We start from the raw sequence: 24,584 nt of genomic DNA, 5'->3' as shown, positions 1-24,584 counted from the left end.
CCAATCATTTTTGCAATAATGCAGTTTACTTTATAAGAATCTGTCAGTCATTTGCCCTTGAAATAAGACAACGGTGATATTTTTGCAATTGCAAAAGGATTGGCAATATCTTATATTGTAAACTCTCGAATTAGACCACAAAGGGCTTATACATTTTGGCAGCTTTTAGATAATGGTTTAGTAGAAAGGGCTTGTACGGGGGGGGGGGCTTGTACACAGGGAGCTTGCACGAGGGGGGCCTATAAGAATTCTCCACGTTGCAATAGCTCGTTTACATCTTCTTCATAATTATAAAGTTTGTTCCATTTGCAATTTTGTTTATTAAATTTTCTAAATTATCAGAACCAACGTACAAAACAAAGCACAAAAAGGTGCTGTAGTCGAATTTATGGATATGTTCATAATTGTCTTCAGCGGTCTATTCGTCAGTGCCTTGTTCATGTTAGAATTTTTCATTCTCAGCTTAGTGTGTTATTATTAACTATGACATAGTTTTCAGTTGTATCTCAAAAAACACAAAAATTGACATGTTAGGGTGGTGGCTTATATAAGTGTGGGGCTTATAAACATTTTTTTCTTTAAGGTTGAAACAAGAACAATGAGCTTGAACTTATACAAAAATATTATCTGGTTTTTATAAATTATATAGTGTAAAAATAATTTTCGCACGATGGCAGCTTTCGAAAATGAAAAAAGACCTTTATGTTACAGGCAACTTAGACAATCTTGTTAAATCCGTCTCTTTACCATCTCTAAGAAATCAGAATTGGATAAATTGGTTTACAACAGCATAGGTAAAAAAATTACTAGATATCTACCGAATAAAAAAGAGTGAAGTTTAAAACAATAACTTCGTTTATTATTTCTTGGAAACTCATACTTCGTACAAAGATTAATCAAAGGAGATATAAATAATTGGGACTATTGCTGATAGTTTGCAAAATAATAACCGGGAGAACGGCAATAGACAATACAACGACGCTGTGGCAAGTTGAGCATCCGTCAGGCAGACAAGCGATTAGAAGAGAGCCATGAGGGCCCATGAGTGTTTATGTTAACTAGTGGATGGGGGCCACCGATCATTGGAAACAGCCGCAACGACAAAGTTATAAGAGTACATAAAAACCAAACTCCTAATGAACCCTGTGTGATTTAGTTTTACGTAAAAACCAAAAGATGAAATTTTTAGGAGAAGCAGCGACAATCCACAAAATTACACAAATAAATTTGGATATCTCTGACGGTCCTAATGGCGTGGCTAATCAAAATACTTCCAGAAATTGGAAAACATTTTTCCATGTATAGTGCCATCACATACCATGCATAGATTGCTACCTGGAGTTGGGTCTCAACGAGGACAAGTCTTTATATTGACGATATGTGCTCTCGCTCAAAGTACAAATAAAATGGAAAGTACAAACTCAATGTTACAAGCATAAAAATACAAAAAAGTTTTCTTGTACAAAAAAGGAACTATACACACAAATTCTTCATTTTCATAATATTACCAAGTTATATGTGTAAGCAAGATAAATTTTTTAAAGCAGATTATATATTCAATCCAACTAACGCTCAAGAATTAATCACCTCCTCGAAAAGCATGCCTAGGCAGTAAGATTTTAAAGCCACAACGACAGTTGCCCACTTATGCAAAATGTGAAAGGATTAACATCATTTCGCATCAAAGTCATGTCGCTGAAGCAGGACAAAAGCAAACACCATACAGCACACTAGACATCATTATGTCAGATGGGCAGATAGGTAGCTTGGCAGTTGAGAAGTTGGGAGGTTTGGGCAGTCGGGTTGTATCTAAAATAATGGGTACTATACTTACTTTATAATAAAGGACACCATTTGCACAATAAGCTGATAAAATAACTATAATAACTACACGCTTTTACATGAAACAAAAGGCTTGATATTCCACGGTCTTTTCTAAAATACCGTTTGAAATAAAAAATCAGATATTATATATTGTATATTGTTTAATGCTAAAAAGGTAATAATTACGAACCGAATCACAGTTTTCTAGATTTAAAATGAATTAGATTCTATGATTTAATACTACGGCTATATACAAATTCAACACTATACTTTGACTATATATAAATTCGGTAAAAACGGCAGCAATGTCTCTATGCTGTCCAATATATTCACATAGATACTTTTGTATTAATATTTAATTTAAAAAATGTTGATGGGCATCAAAGGCCTGTTTACATGGAGGTAGGGTCGTCAATCTCAGTTTAGCTAGTTTGGCTGATGATCAACGCATGTTTTGTCGCCTAGGGCTGCACCGATGAATCCATATGCAGTACTGTAGCCTCCACAGCGGCAAAAGCAGTATATCTGACGTATTCAACCAATGCAGACATGTCAATTAAAATGTGAAATTTTTCCCAGCAATGGTGTCACGTTGTTGATGAAATAGCTCTTGCGATAGCGCGGCCCTATCTCCAGGTAACCTGACCAATTGTGATTTTTAGCCCAGAATAATATTAGTAAACTTTATCAAAATAGGAAGACATGATATTTAACAGCAGGAAGTGTAAGAGCAATGGAAATGAGGTTGCAGACCAGAAAACAGTGGTTATGTGAAATTCATACAACTGTGTCAACGTGGAACTTGTATAAAAAAGGACATTTCCAAAACTGTGCTGGTTCTAAGAATGATGAACGAAAAATGGAAGGAAAGAATATAGTTCGATTTGGCATTGTCTTTCTACCTAAATGCTATTTCAAGAGACAGATCATTAACAGCAAGAACCTAACGAAGATACCAGTAACATAAATTGTGTAAATGAATTTATACTTGAGAAAACATACAAAAACAATTATCATGGAACACAACAGACTGAAATATATCAACTTAGAGGGATAAAAATGTACCTTTGAATATTAATTGAAAATCTGATAGCAAAATGTTTCCTAAACTATTATATAAGTAGTTTTCATCGTTTTTATTGCTTTCATGCAGATTAAAATAAATTTTGTTCACCATGTTAAAAATTTGTATAAGAAAGTCTGGAGATTGGAAATAAGGAATCCAAGATAGAACATTGGAGGACTGCACGACTGAGCAGTCCAGGCTGCGATGCTCAAAATGTGGGGTTCCGATTCCCCCCCCATTTAACACTGTTTGCGCACCATGGGCATGATTTTGGCCGCAATCTTTGACATGCAAGTCGCACCGTAGCTAACAGACACTTGTGCCAGTGGTACATTTTTGTCAAATGGGTCCCTAAGTGGCACATTGCGATTCCAGTTGCAGATTAATGCAGTTCTCCAAGTCGATAACAAATACAGACTTCAATTCCATTTATGGTCATGCATGGTAAACCCTCGGTCCAAGCAATGGGAGATTCGCTCGCGACCAAGCGTGTCAATTGATTTGTTTTTACCACATTCTGTTTTGAAATCATTCCAGTTCACGAAGTTGTCTTTTCAACCAGCCTGGTATGGGCATTTTGTATCTTTTGAGCAACAATGCAAAGCGTAAATTTGGCAGTCGGTAAAACTCGCGCAAGTATCTCTCCGAATTCAGGTCCATTCTGGGGTAATTGCGCCCTTTACCAGGGCCTAAGCACCTTTTCTCGACTTTATTTCTCAATGGACAAAAGAATCCCTTTTCTCGGTCGAATCTAGAAAAAACATTTCTCCGTCTTAGCTTAATCGTGAACTTTGAATAGATAGACTAAGAAATACAAGTAAAATATGATGATGATGATTAGAATGCGAAAGTTGAGGCTAGAAGTGATGATTATTATGATGACAGTACAGACCCAGATGTCATAACGCCTTTAAGATACCTAGAGGTAAACTCTAGTGAGAAATTTCATAAAGAAGCCTGTTTCATAGACATACACATAAATAATTAGTTTGCAAATTGAATTATTTGGAAAACCAACAAGATACAATAAATAAATATTCACAGCAAAAGCAGTCAACAGACAACTCGTGAGGTTTTTAAGTAAAAAGTCTGTTTATATATGGTTTATACTCACATTATATGTGCTTTGAAATCAAATGGCTTAATGCGGAGAAACTTCTGTACTGTGGTCAGTGCAGTTGCTGGGTCCTTAGTTATCACTTCGCTGTCCAGTATTAATATCTGCAAAATTAAGTCGATTTCATATATTAACACGAATCGCTAAGAAAATCTGTAGAACTTAGATCACCGGTATAACGAAGAAGGCTGGGGCCCTAGTGAATGAATTTTTCAAGGTTCTCTGAGACAATAACAAACTTTAAGAATTGGATGAAAATCAGTTTCATAGAGGACAATCAGAGACATTGTTAACAGCAATCGAACTCAATCGAAAAAAAAATAAAGATCTTGAGACTTGTGAAGGGGATTATGAAACCCAATGTACGGAGAGAAACAAAATGTTTCTTTCGACACGTTATAGTAACAGGCAAATATGTCGGACTTCGTATTATTCCATCAAACCATGAAGCCGCATATTGTTCGAAACTTTTGGATGGTCATACAGATTCTGTTGAAAAAACTTAACATCATTGATATAATTTCTCCTACAAGAAAATTAAACAGATATTTTTAACCGAATCCAAAAACAGGCGGTCTATTTTGATATGTCTACGTCATTTTCAACTCAGAGTGATGGTAACTACTTTGAAGAAAAACTCAAGTCGTTGCATTTAGCTCTTGAATTCACTTTTGGAAAGGAGCGAAAGAATTCCTTGTGTTTGGTCGATGTTTTGATACCAACAAAAAAAGCTGGACATTTAGCGGTGTCCAGACAAGCTAACGTTTTCTGATAATGCATTTATTGGAATTCCTTTAGTCCAGAAATATGAAAATTTATCTAACAGAAACCTTGGCACAATGATTTGCTCCAAAACCAAATTGATCCAGAGCTTGACAAAATCAAGGAATTCTTTTGGATAATGGCTAGCCCTAACATGCCAACATGTCTTGACTTGACTCAACTATGTGAGAGGTACACAGACGCTGATTGGTCAAGGAACCAATTGGTCAAGGAACCAATCGAACGTGTCATTCTTCCACTCACTTTACTATCTATCTGCATCTGAATATAAATTGTTGCTGTACTTATCCCACGTTTACACTCTGAGGCTACGTTTCCTCATTGCGTGTTGTCTCCATTCCTTTCAATGAAAGGTGTTATATCAAATCCTATGGGGCCTTCAAACGTATCAACCAAGGGGTAAATTTTCTTAAATTTACCTGCTCAGGAGGGTACACGGACAACCACTTTTCGAGATATTCAGCGTAGAAGCCAGGGTGTAAAGTTCTGCGTTGGAATATCTGCAACTTTATATTTTCATGTTTCTTTGAGATGACGTCAAAGAATGAATTTTCTGTAGCAACCCACTTCCTCTTTGCCAGGTGGTGCTGAAGGAACGAACAGGTTTAGTATGAAATTAGGATTGAGTGCAAATTCGTATGGTTGATGATAGCAGAATGATTGCCATCGCAACAAGTGAAGAAGATTGGGGATAAGAAAAGCGTTATTAGAGTGCATAATGTGATAGGATTAGAAGCAAAATTTAAGCATTAATCATTACAAATGCGACGATGTACCAAACATGAAAATATCAATACAATGCTGAATAATATAAGCAAAAAGCCCAAAAAATCTTCTACAAAGCTAAATAATCTTAGACCGGTATCATTATTACAAGGCCCAATGACATTAGTAAAAACCCGAACAATATTGCTAAAAAACTGATACTGATAACATTACTAGCAATAATATTAGTTCAAAGCTGAACAGTATTACTTTAAGGCTCAATGATACTAGTGCAAGTCCGAGATCGATAGCATTATTACACACTGTAAAATATTTCTACAAAGCTAGAAAATACTAGAACAAATTAACGAATATTCACCAGGTAATGACGAACAATAACCATTACGTCAAGCGATGCACACATGAACTTTGATATGTTTGAATAACAAAATTTTGAAACAATCACCATAACAATGTCCAAATGCGCCATGTTATTTTCACCCAGTTTTAATTGCCGCCACATAAATGATCTGTTTTGGCGTTGAATAATGCAAGAACCTTTGCGATATCCGATTGAGTTTGGCTCACTTTTAAAGAGTGGATACACATAAACTAGGAACTTTCTCTGCATTAGAAATTAAGTGCGAGAGAACTTGATTAATTGACCTATTCATCTATAAGCTGTCCTAAATGGATTGTTACTGATCGAATTATCATTTCTAATCGAAACCAGGAGTGAATAAAACGATTCGCATTTGCTTACGTAGTGTGTGAGATGAGCAAACAGTTAGTAAGAAACACTTACTTGGTACCAAGAGTAGGCTCGCAAAGCAGGGTCGGCCGCAAGGACAATAATTTTCGCATCAGGAAGAAGGGCTGAAGCTCGATAATAACCGCTAGTGGCGTCGAAGTAATTGGCGGACTTCTCGAAGTAGAGGTCCCGCTTTGAGTTGTTCCTGTCTGGAAAATAGCTCATGTACCTGGAAAAAAGCGAAGACATACAAGACTAGTTTCAATAACACAAAATCATGGCTAGACCAAAACGGGAGAACAAGAGATTGTTGGAGTAAATTAAATATCCTTATAGGTTTGGATACCTTAACAGTATGGCAAAACAACACGGAGTAACAATGTTCATTTTTTTTAATTTTGATGCCTCTATAAGGATTTTTTCCCCTAATATTTTTTACGCTCTCATTAAATCGCTAAATCTACACTCAATGACTTTTTTGAAGAAATCACCCTAAGTTTTCAAAAAAATTCAAAATTACCCTTTCCTACACTATTTCTGCAAATATTATTTTGCATTATTTCGCGAAATTAGCAATATTTCGATAATGTCAATCAACCGTGGTATTTTCGATAAAATTTAGCATGTGTGCTGTTGAGAAAATGCAGCACAAGTTTTGAAGCAATACAAACTGTCAATCATATATCAGGCCTGGTCATAAGACTTAGCAGGGGAGCAGTGAAAGTCTCTTCTAGTAATTTCCAGGTAAATTTACTACTTAAAGGTAAATAAGAATAGAAGCAAAGGAAAACTGATTTCAAGGAGAGCAATTTGTTTATAAAAACAGTTTTGGCGAGCAATCTGCAGCTTCCCTCCGGCATTTGAGGAGAGCCTAGAGGGGAAGAAGAGCTATGGCAAATTGCCAGGCCTGATAAATATAATGTACATTTAAAATTATTTGAGTAGTTAAACGTGATATTAACAAAACTACTTTTTCCCTTTCAGCATAAGCCCAGTATAGCTTTGGCAAAAGCATTCTGCAAAATAAGACAAAAAACTTCAAAGCAATACTATGCATACTGTACTATACATACCAATCTAGCCCTTTTGCATAATTTGTAGCGTTATTGAAGAACTGAATCTCTTCATAAAAACGCTGGCTCAGTTTGCTTGTGATCAGGTTGGGATGAAGTCGCATGAAAGCCCTGAGGGCGGTCGTTCCTGTTTTCTGTGGTCCGACAATAAGACATTTCGGCAGACGCTGGCAGCTTTTGTTGGGAGACCAAATTTCAAGATGGCGGGAATCATTGCATGGATTCTGAAAACAAAACCAAATTTTGACTTTGATGTTGACCGGTTTGATTGCGGATTTTCTTAAAACGGCTAGAAAAACTATTGACATTTAAGCTGAAAATGCTTTTCAAAAACAAGCAATGCCTGAGGAAGATTGTTATAAGCCACATCTACAAAAACACTTGATGACAAGTCTACAACGTATACGAAAAACTGCTTTCTTTCCAATGATACGTGCCAATAACTGAAACTTTAACCGTAATCGCAATTTGTGTCAATAGTAAACAAGGCTAGCAAATGGGCAAAGCAGGCAGCAAATTTCTGTCTGCGACTGAGCCCACCCTGCCAATATAGACCAACTACCATTGCCCCATGCATACTGAAAAGCACATCAGATACAAAGACAGAAATAGCCCATACTATTTTTCTACTTCCATTTTTCTTTAGATCCCCAAAAATTTACGTTCAGCTTTTACAAAGGCCACAAACACAAACTTCATTTTCCCCATTTTTCCACATTTTTCCAAACAAAGAGACAATATTATCCTTTGATTCTATTTTTAGATTAGGGCTGTTGCCTCTAGGCCTCTATGTAAACACTCTTTTACAAACCATTACTTGCTTTTGACGTAAACATGATAGTATGGCTGTCTACCTTTTTGGTTAACCAAACAGTATTTTTAGAAAAAAGTAGAATATTACCTCTAGATGCTACAAATGATAGACCCACTTTTTAGACTTGTTTCTATTGTAAGTTATTAATCATTACTGCTTTTAACATAAAAAGTCAAGCATTCTATACTTTGTGATAGATAAAATGTGATATATAATATATGACGGAAATATGACACACTAAAATATGACGGAGAGATAAAATTCCGCCTAGTTTCTCTTTTTTGAATGGGATACTTAGATCCAAGCTCATTCGACTTTTTCATCTACTGTTAAATATCGCTAATTTTGATGTAATTACTAAAGTGTAATCACTCACCGAAAAATATTATGAAAAACGCAGTTAATATATGCATAAAGCGATATGTTTAAGTATGTACGCGTTTCCTGCCTCTGAAGGTCAATGCAATTTATCACATGTTCAGGAAAATGTGACTTTCACATTTCGCTACTTCTGAAAGTCTCATACAATTTGTATAAAATACTGACTATCCAAAGTAGCAGAAATGTTAAGTACCCTTACTGAACTTTCAAAATTGAACATATTCGGAAGGGCAAAAGTCGTTATAATTATAGGCTACTTTCAAATACGATTGATGTTATATTGGCAGCCAGCGCGAGTAGTTTGTTTGACAAAGGCTAAACATCTAAGGTACAATCTAATGAAGGGCACTTAGAAACATGTGGAAATTTCACTCCCTTATTGCTTTAACTAGCAACAATAGCATTGACTATAACAGTAAACCAATAATAGAATTGCACTGATTCTTCTAGTTTCTGTGTTTTCCAAACTTCAATAGGTAGTTCTTCTATGCTTTTCTTGAAGGCCTCTGAGAGGAGTAGTAGCAATCAAGAGATTTAATATTCACTTTATTTCGTATTCATACAAAAAAAAGTAATGATTTATAAAAGAAAGCTTATAGAGGCCTGGGCTCCAGTAGTCCACTCTAAATATAGCATCAAGGGTAATATTTTAATTGTTTCTGTGTTATTCTTTTATTGTGTAGAATTGTGCTCAAACCTATATATTCACGCCCATTTTAAACTTTAGTTAACTACGTATGGATGAAATCCAAAATTGAGGACTGGGATCAAGTACCCCAGTCTAAAAATAGCACTTGGGGGCACTTTTCAGCTTTTGTCTGTTCAGCATCATTATCAACGTGTCAAATTGCCCCAGTGTACCCATTTTCATGCTGGTACCACAATTTCACAATTCATGTCAAATACTGTGCTTAGAGCCTAGACTATGAAGGTAAAACCCAAAATCAAGAACTGGGTTCCAGTACCCCATTCTAAAAATAGGATCAAGGGGTAAGATTGTCAATTAGATCTTTTCGTATTACTTTTCAGTTTGTTGAAAGAATGGAGAAAGCTACATTTCATATTCATATAAAAGAGAGTAATCATTTAGAGAAGAATGCCTAAATAGAGACATGGGTACCAATTTCATGTTCTAAAAATAGCATAAAGGGGCAATTTTTCATTTCCTTTTCTCCTAATATATTTCAATATATGATAATGCACCTAAATCTTTCTTTTCCCACTTTTTTCATAAATCAGTACTGACATGTGGATATTGACCCAATTCGAGGACTGGGGCCAAGTACCCCAGTCTAAAAATAGCACTTGGGGGCATTTTTCGGCTTTTGTCTGTTCGGCATCGTCATCAGCATGTAAAATTACCCCACTGTACCCATTTTCATGCTGGTATCACAATTTGTATAATTCAAGTCCAATACTGTGCTAAGAGCCCAGACTATACTGGCAGTTAATAGCGTTTGGAAAGGAAATTCAAAGAAATTTTACAACGAATAAAAAAGAAAATTTAACAACAGAAAACATTTTGTAAAACTAAATTAACGTTTTACTTATCAAATTCTATGATAAAAATTTTTATGACTCACACGCCAGACAGGGCACGCATCCTCGGGCCAGAATTCAAAATATTTCTTGGCAAGAGCAACTGGCTTCTCTGTTACCATTTTCAGATTCGTCCATTGTTCAATAAACTCAATTACTGATTCAAACGTGTATAGTGCTAAACGGTCGTTACCATAGTTACCAAAATGCGTCATGAAGAGGGAGATCTGAAAAATGACGTCATAATAAATTGAGATAAATTGAGATGCATCCAAAAGCGAAAGATGGTATTTTTTCGAGTTATAAGCTAGCCAGTGCTATGGCTGAAATAATCTTATCAGATTGAAAAATACTTGTTTTAATGTTTTGTTACAAAATCGACAAAGTTGTAGTGCTTACAATAATAACAAAACTAGATAGCATTCAGGTAACATTTCTAAACTATATATCACGATAAATACAAAGTTGAATCCGAAGCACATTTATTATTATTTCAAGTATCATCAAAGTATTATGGTGTAATAAAATGAGCATCGCTTTTTAAAAAGAGGATCTTGTATCTAGCTATAAAGAGGCTCTTAGAACTTTTCTAGAATCTTCCAGATAAAATAACTTTTTGTAAAGAGATAGATGTCATCATGCTACAGTCATAAATGTTAAATCATTGTCTATTGCGATTTGCGAATCATCATATAACATTCTACCGAAATACTTCAGCATGCTAACATCTTCGTCAGTAAAACATAAGTTTAAGTAATTGCACACACTTACTGGATTATTAATGAAAGTCATAAACAATTCTCCGCCATTTATACTTTTCTCCAATCGATGGCGACCTTTTGGGTAATTTCTGAAGTAAATATTTGCTGTAAACAACCCAGCCGTCTGCCTTGGAAGAACCTTGAAAAAATTGTTGCAAATGAATTTATTCTGTCTAAAAATTAAATGTCTGTCAAACATAAATATGTAAATTGAATTAGTTAAGAATCGTGCATTTCGGAAAGGCATACTAAAAACCACATGAATCGACAAATGAATACGCTTGAAGGTCACAAGTATCATTGCCAGCAGAAAATGTATTCTAACATTGCTACAATGCCGCGCCGATCCTTTTCACTATTTCCTATAAAGTATAATCTGAAAGAAAATGATCTTTTAAAGTATAATCTGGAACAAAATGATCGCTTTTTTACATTGAGAATGCAATAACTTGAGGAAATGGCAGGTCTTCATTCATTATATGTTGAAGGCACAAAGGGCCTTTCTGATGTTGGGTTCTGAAATTACGACTCAGTTGGTATGAAAGGGGAGACTCATTCAAGATTAGCAAAACACAACGAGAGGCCTTTGGTACAGGGCAAATACAGACGATGCAAAGTCGTCTACGTTTATCCAGAAGTTTCCTCATTTGTAAAGAAGAAGTTTATTCTTGAGGCATGCTTCTGATACAGGAAAGAACATAAAGCCCTATAAGAACATATCCTGCTGCACATGGGTAACACCACAGCAAAATATACTAAGAGATGAATATACAGATTAACATGAAAATTAACAATACTGGCAGCCCGTCAACAACATAAGGTAAATTTGGCATTGAGAATACAAGAATCGTGTGCAACATGATCAAACTCACGTTTATTCCTCTGAAGATAAAACCTCTTCGTTCCCAGCTTGGATAAAGATGCGGGTATTCTTCCGTTGTAGTTACTTTGATATCCCAAACTTTCTTCCATGCTTCGTACAATTCTTCGTGAACTGGATACACCCCAGAGTGATGTGGGGCTACAGAATAGCTATTGTTAACTGGAATACCATATTTCTAGAAATAAAATATTTGGAAAACATATTACAGAAGGTGGAATGACATCTACGCCTTATGTACTGCTTCTGGCTATCTTGCCGGTTAGACACAAAGCATTGAGGGTTGTAACAAATATTGGTCAGGAATGTTACACGACAACGCTACGTTTTTTCATTATCCTTGATTTGATTTTTAGTTACTTATACAAAGTAATACATTCAGTAATAAAAATATAATAACTAAACCTAAGCTAATCAACATACAATTCAATAACAAAGATAAACGAAAATTAATATACCCGATATTTTGGTTAGAAAAGAAAAGAAGTTTGATGCTGTACAAGAACTTTCACATCCTTTGGTTTTTTCAAAGATTGCTTCAGTTGCCTTTCTTTTAAATGATATTTAATCATGTTATCATTGCATACGTAAGGTACTGTCTTCTACCTTACATTTTTGTACTTTCTTTTAAAAAACTTTTTATCAATACGTACCTCTGCGAAAAGTTTGTTTTCATTCATACTACTCACAAGTTCTTCTAAAGACTTCGAGAGATGTGGTTTACGGTGTTTATACATATGTGGAAACCACGAAAATTTATCTGCATGTTTCACCAGCATTTCATCGCCTTCATTCTCCTCCGAAGTTCCATGCTTGAAATAATGTCCGCTAAACCCCAAATTGAAGCGAAAGTTCTTGACCTTCCTTGAAAGACGATCTTGAGATTCCATGAGGGCCTAAAAATGATAACAGTTGACAAATCATTCTTGTTACGACACATCTTATCTCTATGTTACAAAAACAAATACCATATTGCCAAATTTCTTATTTTCAAAGCCTCATAAGCAAAGCAGAAAGGCAAAAGCAAAATCTACCCACTTAAGTAATTCAGTCCTATTTCCTGAACATAAAGGTAGCAATTACTTAACAAAGAGGTATTGAAGACAGGTATCAAATGTTCAACATCTTGATCTGAATATGGGCATTGTTTAAGGATATCTCAGTAGTGGGGAATTTCTCACAAGGGGCCACGGTCGCGACAAAAAGTTGTTCAGTGCTTCAAACTGTAATATGCTTTGGTTTTCTCTAAAAAAACCTAGGTGTTGTTGCGACAGCTAAAAGGGATGTTTCACATTTATCTCTTGAAGACATTTTTTGGCTTGATGAGCTAAATGAAGACAAGATTTGCTCTTACCAAGGACATTAGCTGAGGGAAGTTAACAATTTGGCTTGGATTGAGGAATAGTAATCTTGGTCTTTGCGTTTTATCACTTTCTAGGGATGACCGTTAGGAAAATGTTCATTTTATTTATAATGCGGGCGAGCAGCAAACTTTTGGCAACCATGCCCTTTAGATTGGCTAAAAATACATTTAAAATTTTTTTTGGGACATTTCCTTGCAATTGTTTAAAACGTTGCACAAACGTGGCTCAAAATTGGCTAGGGGCAACCAACCTTTTCTGGCGCGCCCTAAAGTTAAGCCCACGGTACAACTCATCGGGGCGGGCGAAATGTGATTGAAAATGGAGGTAGGAACAATGATATCATTGTTCAGGAGTTTCAGGAAGGCCGACACCATGGTTAGCGGGAAGAAAAATTTTGAAAGTATAAAATTATAGGGACTGCTAGAAACTGCATCTAAAATGATTTCAAAATCGATTGAGATTGAAGAAAGATCCTAGACAGTATTCAAAAACTTTCGTTTATCATTATGGCATAATGTTTAGGTGGTACATGGGTTTAAGGAAGGGCGCCACCATGTTTAGCAGCAAGAAAAAATTTACAAATATGACATTCTTGAAACTCTAAAAAAAATTATCCCAAATATTTACAACATAGATTTAGAAACAACGAACATCCATGGAAATGTTCATAAATTTTTCTGTATCATTACGAAAAAACTCTCAAGAATTTTGAATGGTTTAGTGAAAGCCGTTTCCATGGTTGGCGGCAAAAAAAATTGAAAGTAAAACTTGCTAGGGATGACCAAACTATGCAACGTTACATACGTCGCTTTAGGCCCAATGAAGATATAAGAAAATATTCATAGGCTTATTTTCATCATTATTTACCATAGTTTTATCTGTTTTGCATTTGAAACGACCGCGACATGAAGATGATAAAGGTATTGCAAAATTTTAGTAAAACGTTTGAAAGATCATCTTTGTAAAGTATAGGGGCGTTGTGGCTAGGCGGGACACCGGGAACTTTCCTGGTGGGCCTCATTAAAATGAGTTTGTAAAACCCCGGAAAATATTTAATGTGAATAAAATCTTTAGTGAGAAAACCTCTCACTTACATGTAGACTCGTATACAAACAGACCCCTGCGAAAGAGATGCGTGGAATTTGAACAGGGCCACCGAGAGGGGCACAAGAAGGGGCAAACTGCCACAGAGCCTCGAGGTCTAGGGGGCCTCTTAAAGCAAGAAATTCCAGTTTAAAAACTGAACTTTAACGAAACGCAAAAAAATTATGCCTAAAAATTTTCAAAACGTGGAAAACGAATGGAAAAAACATTCTGAATTGTTGTTAAAGCTAATTTTAAGGGTATGGCTGCAAAATTTTCTGCTAGCTTCGCTCGCTGTGCACGTGCTCTGTCGACTATGGTTAGAGAAAAGGCGATACACCTTAACAAATATAGCAGACGAACCTTTAAAGATGATAAAAACTGGCGTCTTTGTAATTTTTCGTTGGTCCATGGTTTCCAGGTACGTATCATTTTTGGCGACCTGTGGTTTGTGATTGGAGGTGAAGAGCGGGCCCCGATGATCATTTTTTCCCGGCCCTTTTCTAGGAGCCACAACGCCCCTGGTAAAGTTGAAGCTTCATTTTTTTTAAATCTGATCGTTTAAATTTCCCAAAGTATTTATGTCTCATTTCCAACCTCGGTGAGGTCAAGCAAGTCAGTGGGTTGCCTACGGGTGTTTGGTAACTAACAGAAGACTGCCAAGGGATGCTGGGATACCACACTGGGTTCCAGAGCGTCAAGTGATTTAAACGGTTTGCAAAGAAGGCGTATTGGGGCGGGAATGTTCAGGAAGAAAGAAAGAGACGAGAGATATAAGTCTTCATTTCGAAATATGCGCCTCTTCAAAGCAAATTTGCCGAGTAATAGACATAACATGAGGCGTGGCAAGAGTATTCCCAAATAGATAATGCCATAATGGTATTAGATGCGTGTAAAAAGTTTTAAATACAGTATACAGTATATCGTATTTCAATCTGTACAATAAATATTGAACTTGTAAGGCTATACCGACTGCTCTTGTGAAATATAACATGCATGTTACTGAATATATGTAACATGGCTTGGGATGTGCAAGGATCCTCATCATTATCGCGCAGGGAAATTCATAAAAACTCACTTAAACAAATCGTAATTTCCTTAGACTGTTATTTACTGAGTTAATCGCTTTGTATAATCTCAATTTGTGACTTAGCACTCGGTAAATGCGCTGCATTTCCCGCAACTCTACTCAATTTCCCACAAATGTTTGATACAAAAACCATTTGGAATTCCAGGCGCAAAAAACATGCGAGCGGGAAACAAATGGTCTCGAATTCTTCTGACCTAACACGCTTTTATAGGTATTCCAATTTACGAGCTGTCCAGTCAAAATCGCATGATATTATAGCTGTTTTCAACAGTGTCAACCATACAATTTACGTATCAGGAATGGAAAGAACTTTTTTCTTTTCTCGCAGTCCATTGGGCAAAAATAATGTGATGTGATATGTATAAAAATGTAGTATGATCTGTTTCCGCTGATTTGTGCTATTCTCAAAATTTGCGGTTTCAAAAGATGATCTAGGAAGACTTATAATTAGCACTAACATCGTACGAATTTTTGAGCAGAAAAATAAGTTGGCTCTGTGACGTACGCACTGACTCACACAGCAATCAGCTCGTTAAAGCAGCCCATGTCCAGATTTATCGCGAAACAGCGCCTTTGCTACGAATTTAATTTTAACACCATAACTCATGAGATTTTTTCCTGTTACACAGTCTACCGAACACTGACGCTTGCCGGTGAGCCGCTGCAGTGGTCGTGAGAAGCTTAAATTTTCTAATGCCTAAATAATATCTAAAGAGCATTATACATCGTAAGGCATGCAGGAGCCCTTCCCTGAATGGCATTCAATTCAAATGCGATCACCGACACGAATTTGTTAATAAGGGTAGCTTTGTATGGATTCGTATTTTCACGCAACTTATATTATGCAAGTGGTGAACAAACAACAGAAGCCCACCCCTACATTATCTGAAAATTTTGAAGTGTTCAATCACTCACAGTTAACCGGAATAGTACTGCCCTATTTTGCTCCCACTACTGCAATTTTAGGGTAAAATTAGGAACATAAGTAACTTCGCGAGTTTTCAATCAAAACTATTAGAGATGATAAAAAAGAGGTAGTCATTTGACTTGATGTGCCACAGAGCGATCGACGTTGGTGAAAGGTAAGGAATATTGAGGATCACCTTGTTAGGAAAAGAAGAGACAGAATGGTGTTGCAAATTTTTGGTAAAAGAGTAGAATGAACGGGCAAAACAAACAAAAGTGGAGAAGAAAAATGACCTGACCAGAAGTCCTTATTCAATGGTCTCTAGAGTAACAAGATTGAAGAGAAGGAAATGCTTTGCTGGAGCACTCCTTGCAACTAAACTTAAAACCCTTGTTGTTTTGATGGAGATCTGTACATACTGTGACTTTAATCCATACATTTGACAGCATAACAGCAATGATTTGATTTATCATTCTGAATCTTAATCACTGCAGGGTAAAACAAGGGCAAGCTCAATTAAAAATAAATTAGATTATGCCATTGCTCTCTACAAGTGGTCTCAAGATAATAATACTATCAATGAAAAGATCAAAGAAGATTACATCGCATGATACCAGAACTGCGCTCTGCATCAGCATCTACTTTTCCAAAGAAAGATATAAAAACTTATTCAGTAATGTATATTTTTTTAGTGACAGCAAATGTACCTTTTAGTTACAGAAACCTTTCAACACCACATCAAACTATTTCATTTCTTTGCTTCAGGTAGGAATATTGCAGCTCCAAGCTTTTACTGACTTGAAAGTTTTTGAAAAAAGCAATTGCAAGATCCTTTATTGTTTTTCATGACAATCAAATCAACCTTATGGTTCTGTTATAGTCTTGTACACTATTGTTCAGGAGATGAATCATGTCCGTCTTCATGACATGCACTACCCCCTCTTTCAGGGACATTGAGCATGCACATTACACTTGAAGCCTTGGCAGGAATTTCAAGAGTTGTGTGGTAACAGGCAGAACCGTTGTGTAAAAACTGTTATTAATGCATATGTGCCATGACCCTGAAACACTGATTGGTTTCAGACGGTATTGTTTTGAAAAACAGACTAAATGTTTCTTCTCCCGAACCAACTGAACCTGAATTTTTGGAGCATTTGAAGGAAATCAATCTGCTCAGTGAACAGGCTTGTTTCCAAATTCTTTGTGATCATAAATATAAACTGAACATAAAAGGCGACAGGTGATTAAAAAAAATCAAAATTAAAAATAAAGTTGGATAAATGGACACTTCTGTTTGGATACTTCAATGACAAAATGTCCAAGTAAACTCATAGCAATCATCAACTGTTGTTGATGATGAAAACAAATGTTCCACAACAATGTTAAAATATGTAAAAAAATCTTGATTCAGTATGGATATTGAATATAAATTTGGTTGAGACTAAAAACAAAAAAGTAACATAAACTTTATTGAATATAATAAGGCTTTTCAAAATAAAAATATCTATCATGAGTGGACCAAATATACCATTACAAAAAGCCGATAAGTATAAGCTTGGTTTGGAGCAACATCTAGGTGTACTTTTGTGATTTTTTAAAATGTCAATGTCATCTTTTACTAGCAAGCAAACCTGAGATACAGTGAGCTACTAGGTAATGATTATCCTTATGTAATCTTTCATACATTAGGAAATATCAAGTTAAAAACCAAGAAAAAGTTGCAGTGTATATTGATAAGAGGGAAAAAGATGAATTCTGCCATGAAAAGCCTCAAAACTCTATAGGAAAGTCTGTCAGGAGCACACCTGAGATGGTAAGGATCACAAAATTCAGCGCACCTGGCCTGAACTATTTTTGCTCTTTTCACAAGCACAATTAAAGCTTAGGATATTTTAATAGCTCTGCGTGTTTCTGTTTCATTTAGTTGAATAAATCTTTCCAATAGCTGAGTTACTTGAAGTTTATTCTATTTCAAAAATATTCTTATAAACTGTGTAGCAAATATTGTGCACTTTGACTCAAGAGACTCTGCCTCACCTGAGATCGCATCAAAAAGTTCTACACTGGATATTCTGGTCTCAACTCACCTCAACGTCTTCCTTTTTCATTCTTGTTCCGGTGTGTGCTACAAAAATATCATCTATGTCCACCAATATCCACTGTGTTAAAGGTCTTCCAAGCTTCCCTTTTGAAAACACTGTTAAAGCATCAAGCAATAAAAGATGGTACTGCCATAATCCATCTATTCTTCCACCAAAAAATACCTTTTTGATGCCATCAAATTCACCTTTATCATACATAATTGTCACAAATTTTGATCTATTCACTCTATAAATATATTTCTTGGTCTCAGCTACATCGTCTAATACAAAATTCTTCTCAATGGGGGCTGAGTCTCTATATGAATAAGACACTGGTTCAAAACTGGAGTGGTTGGACCAGAACACTGAGTGCTTGAATCTGTGTTGGAATTTCAACACCTGACCCGCCTTCGTCATTCGCAGAATTGGGCTATTAGGGTTCAGTTCGGTGTCATATAAACCCTTCATGCTGAACTTGATCCAAAGTGGTAAACTTTTCAGCTTTATATATTCCGACTCTTTTTTATAATCTATCGCACAAAGCAAAATTATGCCCAAGTTATATTTCTTGCAAAAGTCGTGTAGTTCAGACTTCGTCCATATGTCTAAATTTTCATATACTTGGAAATTGTCAAAAATAAAGCCACTATATTTAATACTGCCATGATTTGTTCGTAGTCGTGGAAGGGACAACTGGTTGTCATTAAACCTGTTCCATGTTACAATATCGAAGGAGATCCTTTGTGACTTGAGGACAACTTTCAACTTGTTCAAAAATTTGGAGCGTGCATACTCTGTAAAAACCAAAACAGAACGCGATTCATTATATCGAAAATCCCAGTCCTTTGATGGTTTTCTTGAAAATTCCTTTTTGCGTTTTTCCTCGATGAACGTTGAAGGTAAATTTTGCGTCGAGACAACTGTAAGTTTCGATGGCTTGGTAGCGGTATTCCGCAAAGGCTTGTGGACGGCGAAAAGGTAACATGTTATGATAAAAGAAAACGCAATACACAATACTACCAGTCGTTTGGCAGTTGGAAACCTCATATTCTCCAGTAATGTCTTGTCTAGAAGTATTTTTTAGCACCTCTTAACCTTTCCTAGTGCACCAAAACATTACCTATCCACTGTCCATATGATCCATTTTAACTCAGTAAATCTGATCAAAGCGGTTTGTCCTCGTCCTCTTCTTGGAGTAGAGGCTGTGTGTATGACTGTTTTTTAACGCTCCTTCGCTGCTTTGCCAGGCAAGGAATAATTTTGATCCCATAACCATGAAATACCATTAAATACGCTACATCAGTTAAATGTGTTATGAATTGGCCGATATATGGCCACATGAGCACAGTCTTTTGCTCCATCAAACCTTTGTAGTTTGTTTTTAATTCATAACTTTAAGAACCAGGCCACAATAACAGTAATCCGTTAGGAAACTTGAAATTTTTCATTGGCCATATCTCACCAAATTTTGAACATATCTAACTGATTTTTCATGTTGAGAGGCATTTTATGCTGATCTTTCAGATTACGTGGTCTAATTTAAGAAATTCAAAATAGATTTTTGAAGACGTCATACTTCGGTAGCCTATTATTGATTTGAATCCTTCGCTTAATGAAAAAATGTCTTGTTTCTTCCTCCAATAAGTGTCAAAGGATCAGAATGTCGAGGCATTCTCCTTTTATTTAGCCCCTTTTCAATGCTTCGATTTTCGTGTTTGGATTTCCTTCACCTGAGAGAACCCTTTTGGTTTTACACTAGAAGTCAAGTTTTGAACAAAGAAAGCCCCTTTTTTAAAAAAAATCAGCATGATTAAAAAGAACCTTAGCATGTAGGAGCAGATCATCCAGAGAGTTTTTCAATAAATTTGAAGCAATCCATCCCTAAAAACTTGGAGTATCCAAAAGTGCAGACTGTGCAAAGTGCACAGTCTGCACTTTTGAAACAGGGAGTCGATGTCGACTTTAAGGTCCTTTGCGAATCCCCTGTGAATGATGCAAGAGGAAAGCTTTTTCAAAGAACATTGGCAAGAGACAAGAAAGTTGCAGATCTATCTCTATGCCTCCAAGCAGTTTCACGCGGAAGCGGACTGGCCCACCGGGACACCGGGAAATTTTCCGGTGCGCCCCTGTCCCAAGTTGCATTTTTCAAAAAAACTTGAAAACTTTCAAAAGACAAACAATCTTTGCGAATTGAGTGAAATTAAGATTAATTGCAAAGTTTCCCCAATTTATCGTTATTGTTTAATGCATTGAAGGCGATCAGCAAATTCTCTATGGTTTTTCGAAATCTTTAAAAGAACATATGTATTTTTTGACAGCAGTGACATAATTGTATCAGCACCGAGAAGGCCTAGTCTCACTACAAACCTGGCTCGCTTGTAATTTTTTCAAGCAAGTGCACAATACTTGCAGTAATTCCATGTCTGTCGAGGGTGAAGAAGAGGTGTTTCTAGATGACTCGCAGGCTTTTTTGCCAACTGAATAATTACTTTTGCTAACTGAATATTTTGCCAACTAAAAGGGGTGGTTGGTGCCTTGCTAATGGATCTCTCAAAAACGTTTGATTGCATAGACCATGAGCTATTAATTGTGAAATTAAATGCCTTTGGTTTTTGTAAAGATGCTCAACTATTGATTTATAATTACCTGTCCAGTAGAAAACAAAGGGTAAAATTAAATGGTTCATTCAGCACTTGGCGAGAAACCTTTGCAAGTGTACCACAAGGATCAGTCCTTGGGTCTCTTCTATTTAATTTATACATGAATGATTTATTCTTAATGGTAACTGATACTGCAGTATGTAACTTTGCGGATGATACTACGATTTTCGCAGCTGAAAGTCAATTGGATAAAGTTTTAGAACGGCTAGAAACTGATGCTCTTGTTTTATCAAAGTGGTTGCAAGAAAACTTTATGATATTGAATGCAGGGAAATGTCATCTTCTTACTTTTGGAACAAACCAAGATGACATTAAGATCAAAATCGGCGAGGCCATTGTTGAAGAAAGCTCTGAAGAAAAACTGCAAGGAGTGAAAGTAGATAAAAATCTTAATTTCAAAAGTCACGTCTCAAATTTATGCAAAAGAACAAAATCTACAGTACTTGATGAAAGAAATATACAAAACCAAACATAACCTGAACCCTAATTTCATGAGTGAGATTTTTGAAACAAGAAATGTACATTATGATTTGCGCATTAGAAATAATTTTTGCATTCCAAAATCCCGGACAACTTCTTATGGTATAGAAACTGTGAGATATTTAGGTCAAAAACTGTGGCAAACAATACCTCACAGTATAAGAGAGTCCCAATCTTTGGCAACATTCGAAAAAGAATTAAGAGCACACCCTGTAGAATGCGACTGTAGATTGTGTAAAATATTTATTGCTGGGTTAGGTTTTATTTAGAATATTATACCTTAAACATTTTTAACATTGTACCATATATTCACTTTGTACCAATTCTTTATGGATAGTTAGCCTTAATTAGCTTCTTTATAGCTATTAGACGTTCATTTGGTACGCCAAATTTAAACAAATTATTTATTGTTATTATTATAATATTATTATTACTATTCAGTTGAATAATGACTTATGACTAACCATATTGGTTTTTTGACTTATGACTAATGCGAATTATTTCGAGTGCCCGATATCGAAAAACTGAGAGGGTTCACACTTTGGAAAATTTAATTTAGCGTTGGATAAAATGATCGATGTGTTGGCAATTGTGCATGGGAACGTTCACATATTTTGTACTCAAAGATGGCTGGATTAACATAAAAGTTTACCGTCATTATTATGGCCAATTTTTAAATATTGTTAACATGATAATAATTTCAGGAGAAGGAGATTTTTCCATATTGCCTATTTTTGATTGCATATTCCCTGTGTTGACTCCACATTTAAATGCTTCAGGTCTGGGTGTACGAATTACGAGAATGATTTCCAGAAAATCGATAAAAACCTCAGTGGCAGACTGGCTACCTTTCAGCCCACCGGGAAAAGCAACCAAAAGGGCGCCAATAAGTAATGGTTGTGCGTCCATGATTTCTCTCTAATTGCCTAGCACCCTGTCGGAAGGTCAAGCCCCTCCGTCGGAGAACTTCTAGCGCCACCACTTATTGGCGCCCTTTTGGTTGCTTTTCCCGGTGGGCTGAAAGGTAGCCAGTACGCCACTGAGTTTCAGCATTAGGAAACTCGTCCGCCTCCAACTATTCTGAGTGCCTTTGGAAACAGGATTAAAGCCATATCAGGAAACAAAAGAACTATTGATTAAGACAGATTATAGTCAAGAAAGTTCAGATGATGGAGATGATGCGGACACTGAACAATTCAGTGACAACTTATGACCTTAAATTTACAAGATGTACAATGGGAGCTAATGCAAGTCTCTTATGTCTTCAGCTAAGAACGTTCTGAGACAAATCACAGATCAAACTGATTAACCAATTTCTTTTTCCAAACAAAATGACCCTAGTCCACTGGTGATGATATTTTTGCGAAACATCTTAATCTATTGATAGGATTTAGAGGCTCTATTCCTGTTTCTGGAGAAAGCCCCCCCCCCTCCCCCATATCTCGGAAAAGCATCATTTCCCAACTGATCAACATTAAGTTCTTAATTCTACACTAAACACTGGTCTGGAAAAAGTTGGTCTGGTAAGTTCCTCGTCGGGTGATCATTGATAGCACATTCACAAGCTGCGTCCCAGTTTTGGACGAAACCCCCTGTATCTCAGAAAAGCGTCCTCTCCCACCCGATCAACATCCAGATTCATTGGCGTACCCAGGGCTGTAGCAGTGGGGGGTTTGGGGCGTAACCCCCATAAATTTTTGGGCCACGCCCTTCAAACACTCGCAAATGCGGGGAAACGCCCTTTTTTGCAAAATTTTCCACCATTATTTGATTCATTTTAGCTACGGTAAATAGCAAAGTATGTTACAATTGTTATTGCTCCAAGCATACAGTATACTACCCCCTCCCCCTTCCCAATGCGTTTTACATCGTTTTTGGACAAATCTCGAGGACCATATTTTAGAAAAGTGGGGGGTCCGGACCTCCCTATTCCCCCCTTGGGTAAGCCAGTCTCCCGATTCGAATTCCATACCAAAAACTCATCTAGAAAAAGTTGATCTGGTAAAGTCCCTCATTGGGTGGCAACGCTCCCCCTTGTGCCTCTGGACTCTCTGGACTAGTCTGGTAGTGGTAGTATAACAAAGAAACTCAACTCACCTCAACATCTACCTTTTTCAGTGCTATTCCTGTGCGTGCTACAAAAATATCATCTATGTCCACCAATATCCACTGTGTTAAAGGTCTTCCAAGCATCCCTTTTGAAAACACTGTTAAAGCATCAAGCAATAAAAGATGGTACTGCCATAATCCATCTATTCTTCCACCAAAAAATACCTTTTTGATGCCATCAAATTCACCTTTATCATACATAATTGTCACAAATTTTGATCTATTCACTCTATAAATATATTTCTTGGTCTCAGCTACATCGTCTAAAACAAAATTCTTCTCATTGGGGGCCGAGTCTCTATATGAATAAGACACGGGTTCAAAACTGGAGTGGTTGGACCAGAACACTGAGTGCTTGAATCTGTGTTGGAATTTCAACACCTGACCCGCCTTCGTCATTCGCAGAATTGGGCTATTAGGGTTCAGTTCGGTGTCATATAAACCCTTCATACTGAACTTGATCCAAAGTGGTAAACTCTTCAGCTTTATATATTCCGACTCTTTTTTATAATCTATCGCACAAAGCAAAATTATGCCCAAGTTATATTTCTTGCAAAAGTCGTGTAGTTCAGACTTAGTCCATATGTCCAAATTTTCATATATTTGAAAATTGTCAAAAATAAAGCCACTATATTTAATACTGTCATGATTTGTTCGCAGCCGTGGAAGGGACAACTTGTTGTCATTAAACCTGTTCCATGTTACAATATCGAAGGAGATCCTTTGTGACTTGAGGACAACTTTCAACTTGTTCAAAAATTTGGAGCGTGCATACTCTGTAAAAACTAAAACAGAACGCGATTCATTATATCGAAAATCCCAGTCCTTTGATGGTTTTCTTGAAAATTCCTTTTTTTGTTTTTCCTCGGTCAACGTTGAAGGTAAATTTCGCGTCGAGACTACTGTAAGTTTCGATGGCTTGGTAGCGGTATTCCGCAAAGGCTTATGGACGGCGAAAAGGTAACATGTTATGATAAAATAAAACGCAATACACAATACTACCAGTCGTTTGGCAGTTGGAAACCTCATATTCTCCAGTAATGCCTCTTCTTGAGTTTTTAGCACCACCAGAGTCTCACTAAACCTTTTTCAGGTGCACCACTAAAAACATCAATT

General features: G+C 36.4%; 1 protein-coding gene across 2 annotated transcripts; it reads right to left on the bottom strand.

Annotated features, from left to right (window-relative positions):
* Positions 1–225: 225 nt before the first annotated feature.
* LOC135690011 (N-heparan sulfate sulfotransferase 4) lies at positions 226–24,584 on the bottom strand. Of its 2 annotated transcripts, none has more exons than XM_065207414.2 (10): positions 23,457–24,584; positions 12,348–12,590; positions 11,687–11,872; positions 10,825–10,953; positions 10,098–10,280; positions 7,320–7,543; positions 6,301–6,475; positions 5,210–5,377; positions 4,005–4,111; positions 226–3,641 (listed from the first exon to the last, which is right to left on the bottom strand). In XM_065207414.2, the coding sequence occupies exons 1-10, from the start codon at positions 24,495–24,497 to the stop codon at positions 3,419–3,421; spliced, it is 2,679 nt and encodes an 892-aa protein (XP_065063486.2). In that variant the 5' UTR covers positions 24,498–24,584; the 3' UTR covers positions 226–3,418. The 2 variants fall into 2 exon arrangements, with proteins under 2 accessions (XP_065063486.2, XP_065063485.2); XM_065207413.2 differs by lacking the exon at positions 23,457–24,584 and adding an exon at positions 18,226–19,518 and having other exon boundaries at positions 238–3,641.

This window comes from Rhopilema esculentum, chromosome 5 (assembly GCF_057945365.1).
Source record: "Rhopilema esculentum isolate cy_ngs chromosome 5, ASM5794536v1, whole genome shotgun sequence".
Lineage (NCBI taxonomy): Eukaryota > Metazoa > Cnidaria > Scyphozoa > Rhizostomeae > Rhizostomatidae > Rhopilema > Rhopilema esculentum.
This window is presented reverse-complemented; position numbering and strand designations above follow the sequence as displayed.

Bases quoted from the DNA above. Each gene is read 5' to 3' on its own strand.
- LOC135690011 (XM_065207414.2), bottom strand. From the start codon at position 24,497: ATGAGGTTTCCAACTGCCAAACGACTGGTAGTATTGTGTATTGCGTTT. The intron at 6,476-7,319 runs GTATGTATAGTA...GCTTTTTTCCAG, and splicing joins TATGCAAAAGGGCTAGATTG to GTACATGAGCTATTTTCCAG. The intron at 5,378-6,300 runs GTAAGTGTTTCT...TCGTTCCTTCAG, and splicing joins GAGCCTACTCTTGGTACCAA to CACCACCTGGCAAAGAGGAA.